Here is a 14,524-nt window from a genome sequence, read left to right as displayed (position 1 = left end):
TCAGGGAACCTCATGTTTTTAGACTCTTACCAAGTACTGGTTGCCCACCATCATATTTAGGGGGTTGCCACTGCACAGTACAGCAATCTTCTCCAATGTTGCTGATCGTGGGAGCTTCTGGAGGGTCAGGAACATCTGAAGAATGTGTGAGAATGAACGAGAGTTGTTATTGTTTAAATTTCTTTATGCAAGTAAATCAAACATTTTTAACATTTTTTTTTGTGTGTGTGTGATATTGATGTAGTGGCATCCCCCAGGAATCAGTGTTGGGCCCAGTTCTGTTTAATATCTTTATTGATTATCTCGATGAGGGTATTGAATCTATCATTAACAAATTCATGGATGATACCAAGTTGGTATTGTTGAGTGTTGATTTGCCTTCTTCCTGCAGAAGAACCAGAACAGGCTGGATCATGGGCCAAGGCCAATGGCATAAGGTTCAACCACACCAAGTGCTGCGTGCTGCACTTTGACCACAAGAACCTCCTCCAGCACTACAGGCTGCAGTAAGAGTGGCTGGAAGCTGGTCCAGTGGAAAAGGACCTGGGGGTGCTGGTTAACAGCAGCTGAACATGATCCATCAGTGTCCAGGTGGCCAAGAAGGCCAATGGCATCCTGGCCTGTATCAGCAATAGTGTGGCCAGCAGGACCAGGGCAGTGATTGCCCCCCTGTACTCAGCACTGGTGAGGCCACAGCTCAAGTGCTGTGTCCAGTTTCGGGCCCCTCATTACAAGAAGGACACTGAAGGGCTGGAGCATGTCCAGAGAAGGGCAATGGATCTGGTGAAGGGTCTGGAGCACAGGTCCTTTGAGGAGTGGCTGAAGGAGCTGGGGTTGTTTAGTCTGGAGAAGAGAAGACTTAGGGGACACCTTATTGCTCTCTACAACTCCCTGAAAGCAGGGTGCAGCCAGGTGGGGTGCAGCCCCTTCTCCCAGCCGAACAGCAACAGGATGAGAGGACACAGGCTTAAGCTACACCAGAGGAGGTTTAGGTTAGACATTAGGAAGAAATTCTTCACAGAAAGGGTGATTAGATTTTGGAATGGGCTTCCCATGGAGTCACCATCCCTGGAGGTGTTAATGTAAAGACTAGATGTGGCAGTCAGTGCCTGATCTAGTTGACATGGTGGGGTTGAACTTGATGAGATCAGAAATCTTTTCCAACCAAATTTATTATGTGATTCTGTGATACAGCTCAGATAGCAACAATAGGTACAACCAGAATGTATTAACTTAATCTAAAGGGAATCCTGCTCTTTGATACTTCTTTGCTGGTTGGTTTCCTTTAAATATCATTGGTTATTCATCTCCCTTTTTCTTCCCAGACATAATACAAGTTTTGCAAAAATATAAGGTAATTCTGTTCTGCAAGATGAGGCTTGCTCCAGGGTTCCCTATTTTCTCTAGAATAAATTTTATAAAATAAGACTGCATATCTCACATATTATGTCACTTTGGAGATATTCACAGTAAATATCCTGATTTAATATTTATAAAAGATTGGAAAAAACTTAGTATTTACCAAGCAATTCTAAATTTTAATACTGTAGGTGAAAGTAATTTTCTTTTATAATTTTTGATTTGCTTGTCCTTTTGTTATGTGTGCCAGGGTATCAGCAAGTTAAATATTATGAAAAATTTATAAAACTTACTGACTCAAAATCATATCCCTCCCTGGTCTTTTGTGACTCATTGAATAGTCTGTCAATCTATTCATCTTCTATCAGATAAGTTATGTTTCTTTATTCATGAACAATTTACTGCTTATAGAATGAAGTCATCTCTGCTTAAAAACAACCCATAACAAAATGACTAGAAACTTTTCTTATCTCTGACAAGCATGAAGCATATACTTCAGAATGGAATGTCATCCATAAAATGATAGAATCACCTGAAACAGGAAACACATGGATTACTACGGGGAGTTGTTCTATTAACTTTTCACCTCTGAAAAAGTACTTCTGCCAAATTTACAATTGATAATGTTCCTCTCTTTATGATCCTTTCCCATTTTTCTAAACCTAAAGCCAGAACTTGTATCAGAGAGACTTTTAGACTTTTAGATGGGTGAGTTTCAGCAGACTCAAGATTCTTTCATGCTCTAGTTGTTTCTTTCCTTCACTTACCAATGACTTTGACTGTGATGTCAGCCTTATCTTCTCCAACTGGATTCTTAAGTATAACTCTGTAAACTCCCTCATCCTCTTTTTCTGCCCCTTCAATGATGAAGACACAATGGTCTTCATGCATCTCCACACGGACTCTACCTTCAGATTCAAACAGGAGCTGTGGACAGTGAAAGTGACAGATAAAATCATTCCAAGTGGTGCCAGGGACAGCCTGATGAGTCTGTGTGTAAGCTGGTGAAAATCTAAAAATCATTGAATATTACAGTAATTATTGAAAATATATAAAATTTTTCAAATTCTGTTTGTATGTAGAAGAGAGAAAATATAGACTGTCTTGCTCACATAAATAACTTTGGGAAAGTTGGTTCTGGAAGTCTGAAGGTTGTTGAGATTCACCACTAGTTACGCAAACCCAGTTATGTTTCAAAGAACTTACTAAGTACTTCCAGAAATTCCTACTTGGTACAGTTGCTAGCATCACTGTGAAAAGTTTCTTGGATAACAGTTGGTTACTGTATAAATTAAAATAAGATTCTTGTAACTGTTAATGGCATCAGTGTGATTTCTGCCTCTCAATAATGTCATATGGGAAACTTTCCACTTTTTTGCTAAAATCTAAACAAAACGACCACCATTTAGTTGTACATATGTAATAAACTCCTTTCTTACTTATGTGTTTATGTGTCTTTAGATTTAGAGCAGGAACCATTAGAAAGAATATGTGTCCAAATAGTGATTAGTGCAGCAGGATCCTAACCCCAAGAATGGTTTATTGCTGTATAATAAATGTAAAATATTTTTTACTCTGTCAAGAGAGAAGCAATTTTTGTGAAAAATGAAAGTTGCTGCAAAGGGAGTCCTGCTTCACTGCTTTATAGTCCATCCACTCACTTAACCCATTGTCATCATTCCATGTGTCCTGTTAGATTTTGTTCTAGTTATTATTGAAGCTTACAGGTTACTGAGGGAGAAAAAAACCCCACAATTAAATCTAAAAGAGTTTTCAAACAACTGCTTTGATTCCTTGTAACCCAGTCACCATGTGATGGTGATCAGAAAGATTTTCTCAATCAGCTTCTTACTCTAAAATTGTTCACCAGATCTCTTGTGTCCTGCAGGTGTCTGGTAATTACCACTGTGAGGCAGGACAGGGGGCCTTATGTGCTGTTTGAGTCACCATTTTTAATATCTATTGACTTAAACTTTATTTCCTTTTGAATATAACCTTTTATCTGGAAAACACTAAGAACACTAGTGTGATTGCATAAATCATAAGGAGCTTACCTTATTATCAATATTTAAATCACTGCTGTTTTCTGAGGCAGTCATGGAATCATCATTGTTTCGAACTAGGTCATTTTTCTAGATAAGCAAAGAAACCACAGAAAGTCAGCTAAGGCTGAGCAGAGCAGTAAAGCTGTTTCTGCAAGACAGAGAAGAGTTTGTTAGGGGGGTTGAATATGGAGGTGTGAGAAAAGCAAAGTGAGGCAGCAAGCAGAGCAGGGAAGGAAATCTACCAAAACCAAAGTAAAAAGCAGAAATGGGAAAAAAAAAAAAGGTGTCAGAATGCAGTGAATTAAGGGAAGGATAAGTCAGCAAAGTCAGATTTGCAGCTTAGCAAAGGAAGAAGCATGACATTCCTGCAGTATTGTTGTAACTGGTTCTGAACCTGTCTGTGTCTTCTGGTACTAGTTACTCTGTATGTGTAAGTACAAAAATAAGGATTACTTCTCTCTGTAACAATGGGATAGTAAATTGATGTAAATATTTTTACACTCAGACATACATTCAGGTCTGTAACACCCATTGAATAACATCTTTTGAGGCTGTGCTACTCTTTGTTTAGAATTTCGTTAGTAAGTGTATTTTACACAACCTTCAACCAAGACTGGCTGCTTTTCCTCATATATTGAGACCTCACATCTCTGAAGTAACACTGTGTAGAGGTTGTCTGATACCAAGTCATCATTTTATCAGAGAAACGTCTGTACAGAAGAGTCAGTTTCTTGGCTTTTTTTAAAAATTTGTTTCCATACTAATTCTGCATTGCAGAAAAAAAAGTTCTGAGTGCTATTAGCTGTGCTAACCTGAACAAGAATGCCGCATAATCATGAAAAAATAGGAGACTGGGGGAATTAACATTATTGGCAATATTATTTTTTCTGTATCTACACATATGGAAGTGTAATGATGCTGTAGAATGTTATGCAAAATATTTCTGTTTTGTGCTAGTTATAGCTCAAAAGCCCACATATGGTGAGGGGTGGCGATATTTTAAGATGCCCAGAAAGAAAGCTCAATTAACATTTTAAGTCTAGCTCTAAATTCTTTCTCTGATGTTTTGTAATTGCTTTGATAAGGTAAATAGCAAGGTTCCTCTATTTTTATTATATGAAATTCAGTTTTATGCCACTAGTCTGCTAAGATGACATTTTCTTCACAAATTGTAGAATCCATGATAAAGACTAAAAAAAGAAGCTGCCACCTCCAGAAAATGTTCATTCTATCAGGTGAAGGTGATGGGAATGACTCATAATTTATTTATTTTTCTATGAGGTAGGAAGAGAATAAATGAGTATTGTATCCTTCTATCTGCATGTACATATGTCTACTCATATATAGTCAGCCCCTTCTTTTGGACTAAAAAAACAGGGAACAGTTCATAAAAAGGAACAGTTCAGGATGAATCACAAAACCAGCCATGTCCCAAGCAGCTGCAATGCAAATAAAATTGAAAAGAAGATGGAAATACTTGTAAATAACCGTAAACTGAAGTAATATCTGGGAAGGAAAAATAAATTTGCTGTTGTGACTTGCCTCAGGCTTGTACATTACCTTGTTTACTTTTTGCCAGATGACAGTGGGTGTTGGATCTCCTGATACAGGAACATCCAATCTCAGTTTGTTCCCAGCCACCACAACAATAGTGTCAGGGGACTGGCCCAGACAGTCAAGGTGGATTTTAGGGGGTTCTATAGGAAAGGTAGAGAAAATAAGTTTTAAATATAGTTTGACTAATCTGAATGGAAAAAAAAAGAAAAAAGGAAAAAAAAAAAGAATATTCACACATTAAATTAAAAATTAAAAATTTATACTGCTTACTTTGCTATTGAAAACATTCTTACTTGCATATAAATAATGACTGGTGTTCTTACCTTCTCTTGGTACAAAATCTATCTTGACCTCTGAGGAGGGAAAGAAAAAAGGAGATGGGGAAGAAGAAATAGATCAGAAAACAGAATTTACATAGCATCTGCACCCACAAAGCAGTTTTAAAACTGACTGAAACCTCATAAGGCATATTAACCAGCAGATTTATACAATAAATTTAAAAATGGGCTCTTTAAACCAATGTGATAGTGGTAATGCAAAATAACAAGGAGAAGCAATGAGCCTACATTGAGGTATCAGAAAAGAGATTGGCATTCTCTTTCCTGGTATAACCATGATTAATGTTCCCATTTTATCCCTGTGGAATTCCCATTACACATTCTAAGATAACTTACCCAAAAACTGAAGCTTGGCAGAAAGGTTGTAAGCAAATCCTTGTGGAATGAAGGAATAATCAGCCTCATCCTCTGGTGTTACATCCTCAATAATTAGTTTATGGATTCTGGAAACATGAGCAAATATATTCCACTCCCTTACCTTACCTCCCCAGGAGAAACAGGGCTATCTCGAGAGACAACGCGCAGGCTATAGAATACTAACAGAAATTATTACTTCTTCCCTTGTCATGACACAAATCAACAACCACCAGGACTGTAAACTGCTCTGCTTTCAGTATTAAAGCCAATCCATATCAGCACATTGTCTGTGAATGGATTTTTTGGTCTAGGTAGATTGCTTGAAGACAGCAAGCAGTTTCCTTGCTCTGGTCCAGTCCTTTACCACTACAAGGGCAGTTGTAACACTGCTGACTGGTTTCATTTGATCCGATTGTGCAACAGTAACTCTGACTAAACAAAGTAAAAAGTAATTCTCCATCCCTGTATCATTTTAAGTTCAAAACAGAATACAGAAAACAATACCAGGAAAGACTTCGCCTAGTATTTAATGCTGAATCTTCTTGGTTTCCATTTCCATTAGTAGATAGATTGCTAGGAAACTTGAGCACAGAACTACACAACTGTGTATGTTTTATATAAACACACTAATTTTTCTGTAGGATTTACTCACATGTACTATATAAACACTACTGTTAGTTTAAAGTTATCAACAATGTGTTTTCTAGATTGTTTGACACCACATAATCCTAATGAAAACTAAGATTTACTTTTGCTGATACACCACTGAAGTCATACATATAAAATGCACCAATTCAGAAAGACCACACACATACTGAAACAAGTCTGTCACTAAATGTTGGTTGCATATGAAAAGCTTTTAAACTTTTTACCTTTTAGCTGGAGCCAGGACAAAGTCTTGCTTTATATTCTTATCCCCTGAGGTAACAATTCTTATGGATTGCACTGCAATACCCAAGCCTGTACCTGCTTTCTGAAACAAGACTCACCTGCCAATATGGGAGATCTTTATCCTTTCATCTGGAATCACCTCCTTTCCGTTTTTCAGCCAGATTCCTTTCACGTTTTCATCAGAAACTTCACACTTGAAGACTGCCTGGTCACGTGCCTTCACTGTCAGGTCTGCAATGCTCTGATAAACTTCCAGCTTTTTCTCTGATATTGTGAGAATAATTGATACACACATAAAAAATCAGAATAGCTCTGTAAGTGGAGTGGATTCACTGAGTAGAAAAGGTGAGGGCTGAGCAAGCTGTCTATGGAAGGAGGAAATCTGAAGGGAAATACAGAGCATGCAGGGCTTTAACAGGACTGATAGCTAAGCCCCTGTTGTTATCAGGGTATCTGTTATATCCGGCCCACAGGCCTGACTTCTCCTTGAAGCCTTTATTATCCAGCCCTATGTCCCTTATTGCACCTTCTTTTTCCCCATCAGGAGGATTATGCTACCACTCTGCACCATCTGGAGAAGGTTACCTTCAGCCTGTTCTCATTTTTCAGCCTCTCTAGTTCTGGGATATTCCCTGTGCCTACCTTGCACTATCAGTTCAGCCACTGATACCCCACCGTTGGTCTTCACAGTGTAGTGTCCACTGTCCTCCTTGGTTGACTCATTAATAATGAGATACTGTTTTTTTCCGTCTTTCTTGAATCGGTATTTAAAGGTTTCTTCTCGTGTCAGTTCAATTCCATCCTTTTCCCTGAAATACCAAATAGTGTTGAGTCATTTTTGTTATGGTTGAAAGAGAGGAGTAAGAGTTAGCTCAATGTTACCCGGGATTGGAAGACACAAGGTGAATCCAATCATTGTGGCATTTAAAGTTAGAAAAAAGGGATTGTTGCACAAATGTTAGTGGAACCAGAATGCCTTTATCTTGACCATTAATTTTCCCTACGAATTTGACAAGAGAATTCGCCACAAGTAATTACTTGATTTTTTTCTATTTATATGCTATAGATAAACATGAAAGTATGTTAAGTGCTGTAGAAGATAAAGGGTTGAAAACACACTTCACCAGCAGGGAATTTACTGTCTTTAAGACAGCCATAAAATTAAATGAGGCTTGATGGGATATTACTTAAAAGTCTTAATTTTCCTGATGTGAAATATAATTGTTATAAATCCATGCTTTGTGGGCATCAGCAAAAGGACAAAATCTTAGGATGGAGTCAAATGAGTGTGTATTTTGGATTTTGTAGCTCTTTCCATTCAAGGATACCACAGTATACTTAAGACTTTACTAAATTAAGCTACACCATCCAGCCCAGGAGGAAATTTAATTATTGTAATTTCCAGTTGTCATGAAGGGAAATGCGCAGGGAGGACTCACGCTGTTTAATCAAGGTCATATGAAAATATATAAGGTGTTTTAAGGGTTTCCTGTTCCTAATCCTAAATAACGTAAACAGGCTACAAGAAAATACTTGTAATTTCTTCAATTTACCAATTTTGTAGTATTACATTTTTCATTATTACTTGAATAAATTTCTATTATGTTACTTGAATACTGCTGCAGTTTATAAATGAAAAAGGTTTTCTCTTTGATAGTCACATGGAAAAACAAATGGAAAATATGTGTGATTTTAATAGAGTAAAAATATTCTTTCTACTTTTTTGTCATTTCCATTATTTGTAACTTATTTGTGACCAGTGACTCAATGACTATTCAGCTTAACAAATGAATTTACAGAATAGCAAATTGAAATGCTACTTGGGACTCATTAAAATACTAGATATATATATAGATGTATGCAAGAAAACCTTTTACCTCTGTCAGTCCGCTGGAGTAATTCACAAGGTGAGAGCTTTAAGCAGAGACAAGGATCCTACAACTTGTGACTTAGAAGTTCCTGATGCAACTGCATTTCAGGATACCTAGAGGTTACTCCCTCATAATTGTTTGTTACAGCAGAGCTCACTGGAGCTTAGAGTTGGTTTAGAGAAGGACTGGCCTCCCTTCCAGGTCACAGAACAGCACTAGTAAGGTAGGAAACAGAGGATGCCTTTAACAACCACTTGAAACACAGCGCTTAGTGTGCCAGGATAATGTTTCCTTCTCTTTCCTCCTCATTCCTCTTCAGACAAGAGTCTGAGACAACATGTAAGATGATCTCCTAAGGCTGGTGCTTTGATTCATGCAAATTAGTTCCGGAACAAGTGCTACAATGCAATACAGAAACCTTTGCTGAATTGCTGAGAATGGACTGTAATCCCGAAGTTCAGCATGCTGCCATCACTAAATGCAAGGCCAAGAACATACACTGTGGCTGGACTTTTGGAACTGAACTTTAAAATTTATTTTTCCATGGTCTATTTTGATACATGGCTCATGAAAAGTATCTGAAAGTACTATTCACCTACTGGTAAGAGAGAGTTCTCTTGAAATTTTGACTAAATAATGAAAATAGTCTTTTTGTAATGATTAGTGTCTTAAATCCCTAGGAAGGGAATACTATCTTTAACTTGTGTTTGTTTTACTGACTAGCACATTGCTGATCCTGTGGATGAGTTGAGAGTTTGCAGAGGGGTATAGTGACAAATAGAGACTGTAAACATTGAAAAATAACTCCCAGATATCATTTGGCTTAAAATAATACACTGCTGCTGTGAAAAGCAGAAAACGTCTTTAAGGTAATATTACAGGCCTTTCTTTGGCAACTGGAACTACAAAGTAGAAGAATCTGCTGATATTAAAGCATAAGTGAAGCATTGTAAAGAATCAGAAGTGTTGGTTTACAGAACACCATAGGTCATTGGTCCAGCATCACATTTGAAGCAGAACTAGGGCAGTAATAGGTGGGTCAGTTGTGACTTAGTCTTTCCAAGTCCTGAACATCTGCAAGATCAAATATCTGTTCTCAACTTTACCACTCAATGCCTCTTTGTCTGGAAATGCTTTCCTATTTTCTATTTGGATTCTAAGGAATAATTGGTTAATTTCTTCTGACATGTCATTTATGTAGGTACTATGTGATAATTGGGACACACAGATTTATAGCTATAAATATGCATTATCATGGTTTGTTTTGATTTGGAGCTGATAAGATAGTACATCCAGTGTTCAGAGATGGAAAAATTAGATCAAAACTATGTATTTTATTACGTCATTTTCTTCGAGAATTATCTTATTTCCAAGATCATCCTAAGTTTAGAAAAAACCTGTACTGCAAGAGTTGAAATAATGTGAAAACTTTCTTGGTGATCAAATGAACATTCTTTCCTGACTGCTCTGAAGAGACTCACATAATGAATTCTCTGAGCCTTAGTCTGATGGCCATGCCTCACCCTTATGTCTGTCTTACGCAAGTCACATAATTGCCTTTTTTCATGTGTGGTTTTATGTCCTGGGTTTGAAGAGTCTAAGAGCTATAACAGGTGCTCTGGGTTAGGGGCTGTTACTTGGCTTAAACTGCTGAGCATTTCCCTAATGAGCTGTAAAACTGGAACTCTTTCTTCACACTGTGTTTCAAGTTTTCCCTGGACACTTCTCTTCGCTGTCCAAAATGTTCTCTTTCGTTGCCAGAGAGCATTGACAGAGTCTCACGTAACAAAACCAGTAAAATACAGTGTGAATGCCTAACTGCTCAGTTTTCCATTGCCATGATTTGATGAGTTTCTCTGACCACTTGCTACATTTCAGACTGAGACAGCTGCTGGTTTGCCCTTGTCACATCAAATGCCCATCCCACAGATAACAGCTCTGCGAGATGTATGGGAGTTGTTCAAAGGCACGGGATCAAAGTGTGGCAGCTGCACTGTGTTCTGAGAGGGACAGATCTGGTTGTCCCCGTCTCTTGTGACCAGGCATCTGCAGGCAGTTCCTGAACAATAGAATGTGTGTCCCTGTGCTTGTGGCTTTAATAGTGTAATGCACACCCTGTACTAGCTCTTGGACTCCATTTAAATTCTCAGTTCCTTCCTTTGGGACAGCAGATCATTAGCTGGCACTTTCCAGGAATGTAATGGGCATTGTGGGAATGCTTGATAACCATGTGCCTGAAGCTGTTAACAAGCACAAGGGAATTTCATCTGGTAGAGAAATGAAGTGAGAATAGTGCGCGTGAGACACGGCATACGAGCCCTGCTTGTCACGCCTGCCCAAGCAGCATGCACCTTCCAGCTTCTGCTCAGCTGGAATGCCCAAGAAAACAGAATCCATGGTCTACATGCTTGTCATCTTAATCCGTCTCGCTGCATAAGCATAATGACCAGATTTGCAGGATTGCCACAGCAGATGTGTTCCCTCTGTGTCTCAAGAGATAACTAACTTTTCACCTAAGAAAAAATACTTTAGAAATCCAAACACATCCCTGCAGTTGAGAAGATCAGAAGATTTCAAAAAGTACAGCAAACTCATCACAATACAAATATGATTAGTCTAGGCAATGCTTAGACATTACTGAAGTGTAAACACTGAGCAAGAAATTCTAGAGACACCATAAAATATCTATAATTAATCTATGTTTTTGTGTCATATTTTTGCTTCTCAGCTCCTCCTCAGTGTTTGACATATAGGAGGAGGGACAATCTTTTCATGAAAACAATTACATAGGATGCATTCTCCCTTGTTATTCCACACCTCCTGGTATGTTCCATGGAGAAAGATGGTTTCATGTCGGTTTGGTTTGCTTTGGTTTTCTTCTTCTATTCCCTTACCATTTCACAGTAGCTCCTTCCTCAGACACTTCACACTCAAACTCCACTCTCTCTCCAACCATCACCATCTGGTCCTCCAGTGGGTGAGTGATCAGGACTGGAGGTTCTGGAAATAAGGAGAATTTTATTAAAACAGTATTTTGAAAGGGTGGAGACCGGAGGTAGAATTCATCACTCTCTACTCCACAAGAGAAGTCCCTGGACAAATAAATGGTGATGATCTCTGTCTTACAACTTAAAATTTACTATGCCAGATAACCTTATGAGAATTTTCAAATGAAATTTTTCATGAATTGGAGTAAAAATATAGGATTAAACAGTTTTCATATATATTCTAAATTTCTAAACAGGAGGCATTACTTTTTTGTATTATTTGATCTGCTTGTACAGCTTGTACATGTTTATCTTGAGTAGAATCAAATTTTCTAAGTTTCTAGCCCCATTGTTGAGATGTAAATAACTTTCCAAATGAGAATTAATGATACTATCACTGTGCTGCTTTCCTTGTTAGTGTTAGGCAAAATTTTCCTCAGTTTAACTGTAAGAAAAAGACCTACTTCAATAGATCTCAGAATTTGTTAATATGTTCAAGAGTATCCTTTCACGTAAGATAAATCTGAGAGTAGAGAAGAAGACAGTAATTCAATGATAAATGTTAGGGGAGATCTCTTTAATTTTGCTACCATTGCTCACCTTTTACAAATAATTCTGTGAAGCTCTTCTCATCCCCTACCACACATTCATATGCTGCATCGTCAGCCAGAGAGCAGTGGTTTATGGTCAGTATTCTCTTATTCCCAACAGCCTCAAAAATATATCTGAAAAGAGAATCTAAATGTAATTATCTGGGAAAAAAACCTTTATGGACCCTGTCACTGTCTTCTCCTGCCTGGAAGAGAAAAAGATTCCTACTCTTTTTTCTGACATCAGTGGCAAGATCTGTAAGGACTCAAGCCCAACAGGCCTGTCCTGGTGCAGTGAAGAGAAGCACTTTGAAGTGAAGAGAAGTGTTTGAAAAACTAGCATGGGAAATTATGGGGAATCTTCCTCCAAGGGTGAGATGTACAAACTCCTGTGAAAGGTGTTGGATGCTGTTCTAAGATCTAGTATGACTACCAATAAAAGTGGCTTCAACAAAAAATCACCGGAAATTGGTTTTACAAACAAGTTATGCTGAAGTATATCCCAGGTCAGGAGAAAGTACCCTGGACATATGTCACTAAAGGACACGAAATGATTCACACGGACGCTTCTCAGTGTTAGAACAGGAAAGAACCCCTTTATTCTCTGACTCTAGTATTTATAGATTCTTGACCATGAGTAGGGATTGGATAGTTAAGTTACCACCTTCCCAAGCACACTGGTCATGTGAAAGGTCCATCAAAAGACATTTCTTAGAAGGAATGTGATAAACAACCTATGTTTATAGAAATTTCATGGGAAAGTAACTAAAACTATGAAAACATTATCAGAAGGCTTTAGTTTTCAGGGCGACAGATATACACATAAAGACCAGACTATAATCTCAGGACTTACTTGCTAAATTGGTAGATGGAAGCATCCAGTCCCACATGTAGATATATAGAGTAGAGGGAAGAAAAAAGAAAAGGTTATGACAACAGCAAACTGACCACAACACTACAGAGATTCTTTCTCAGCTCCTATTTCTCTTTGTTTATTCCTTTCTTTCAAAGAAAATCTAGATTTTCCACTTTGTCCAATCTGTAGTTCATTCCTTTTTGGATTTCTTGTATTTCTAGTTTACCTGCCGCTCACTTGGATCTCCTGTCCATTCTTCAGCCATTTCACATCAGCATCTGGATTGGCAACTTCAACCATTAATTTAATCTTTTGCCCCTTGTCTACTTGGTAAGCTGGATCCAGTTTCTTGAGGAATGCTATGATGAAGGATGATTAAAAAAAAAAAATCCTTATCATTTTTATACTTGGCTTTTTCATTCTGGGTCATGAAACAAATCTTTATTCCCTTTCATGTTGTTTACCATCATCTTAAACGTTCTCCAATTCCTGCATCCTTGTTTGAATTTTTTACCCTTTCTGTCTATTCTTCATCCTGTGCCATTTTTCCTTAACATAGGATGACAAGCATGTGTTGCAAACCAAAATAAGCAAAGTAGAATATTCTAAATAAGAGGTGAATATGTACTTCAACACATCCTAAATAGTGTTATATCTGCCCATGTAGGAAAATTATACTTGGCCTTCTCGTTACTGATGAATGGCTGTTTGCTTTCTCTGTTTCAGACTTTTTAAAAAGTCAGTTACCATTAGACAATTAATACTTCACAGGACTAGAAAGGCTCAAGAATTAAAAATGTATCATACCAATGAGAATTAAATTCTTTAAATATATCACTGTTTCCTGACATACTGACTAACTTGGGTGAAGGGCAAGTAGGGGGTGTTGTTTTATGTTCAGGGAAATATAAGGGGCCAAGCTTGTGGAACAGGTAAAGTGAGTGTGTCCAGAATATCCAGAGTTTGAAAGCAAGGAATGTTAGAGCTTGGGTATAGCTGCAATCTCTGATAATCAGTATTTCATATGTAAAGGCTGGGTAATAATTGGAACAGGAAATTACTGTTTCTCATGGTCTTGTATCTCGCTGCTGTAAAGAAGATATGAACGCTATATTTAGAAGAAATGCATCTCACCAACCTGTGCTTTTTTTCTCTTCCTTCTTTATGCGTTTGAGGCGTTTCAGCATCCCACGCAAATCTGTGATACCATACTGGAAAGCAATTTTCTCGTATTCCGTAGGAGGGGCTTTCCTCAGGATATCCCAGACATCAACATCAGATTGTGATTCAGATTTTCCTTCACCTCTGCAGAAGGGGATTAGAGTCTCTGAGTGCTACTATTAAGAGTATTTAAAAAAATTCTATAGGGTTGGCAGCTACATATTGATGTAGCTGGCCTTGATGAAGCCATTTCTTAAAAAATAATCAACAGTCTAACTTTTTACTATATTATTATGTAATATAATGAAATAAAACTGGTCACTACTTTTAATTTTATTTATATATATAGTGATTACAATTGAATTCTGTCCTGCAGGTTTTTTTTCCTAACAACAAAAACTAATAAATTTTAACTTCCTTTAATGATGGGTAACAGAAACATAAAGAAACTTATTTTGTTGTCGTGATCAATGCTCAAAACACGGAACATGGCAAAGCAAGGAACTGAATTC

At 37.7% G+C, this 14,524-nt stretch overlaps 1 protein-coding gene across 1 annotated transcript in view; it reads right to left on the bottom strand.

Annotated features, from left to right (window-relative positions):
• Nucleotides 1–14,524, bottom strand: part of MYBPC3 (myosin binding protein C3) — a 62,477-nt gene that overhangs the window by 24,851 nt on the left and 23,102 nt on the right. The window contains exons 12-24 of the mRNA XM_014251878.2: nt 13,990–14,156; nt 13,078–13,210; nt 12,849–12,851; nt 12,006–12,130; nt 11,313–11,418; nt 7,190–7,356; nt 6,646–6,811; nt 5,636–5,742; nt 5,285–5,314; nt 4,965–5,101; nt 3,414–3,491; nt 2,127–2,286; nt 31–135 (exon numbers count right to left, since the gene is read on the bottom strand). Coding sequence (XP_014107353.2) covers nt 31–135; nt 2,127–2,286; nt 3,414–3,491; nt 4,965–5,101; nt 5,285–5,314; nt 5,636–5,742; nt 6,646–6,811; nt 7,190–7,356; nt 11,313–11,418; nt 12,006–12,130; nt 12,849–12,851; nt 13,078–13,210; nt 13,990–14,156 — 1,484 coding nt within the window. The remainder of the gene's footprint in view (nt 1–30; nt 136–2,126; nt 2,287–3,413; nt 3,492–4,964; nt 5,102–5,284; nt 5,315–5,635; nt 5,743–6,645; nt 6,812–7,189; nt 7,357–11,312; nt 11,419–12,005; nt 12,131–12,848; nt 12,852–13,077; nt 13,211–13,989; nt 14,157–14,524) is intronic.

This window comes from Pseudopodoces humilis, chromosome 7, assembly GCF_049639895.1.
Source record: "Pseudopodoces humilis isolate 2021_Gansu_Grassland_sample_001 chromosome 7, ASM4963989v1, whole genome shotgun sequence".
NCBI classification, from domain to species: domain Eukaryota; kingdom Metazoa; phylum Chordata; class Aves; order Passeriformes; family Paridae; genus Pseudopodoces; species Pseudopodoces humilis.
This window is presented reverse-complemented; position numbering and strand designations above follow the sequence as displayed.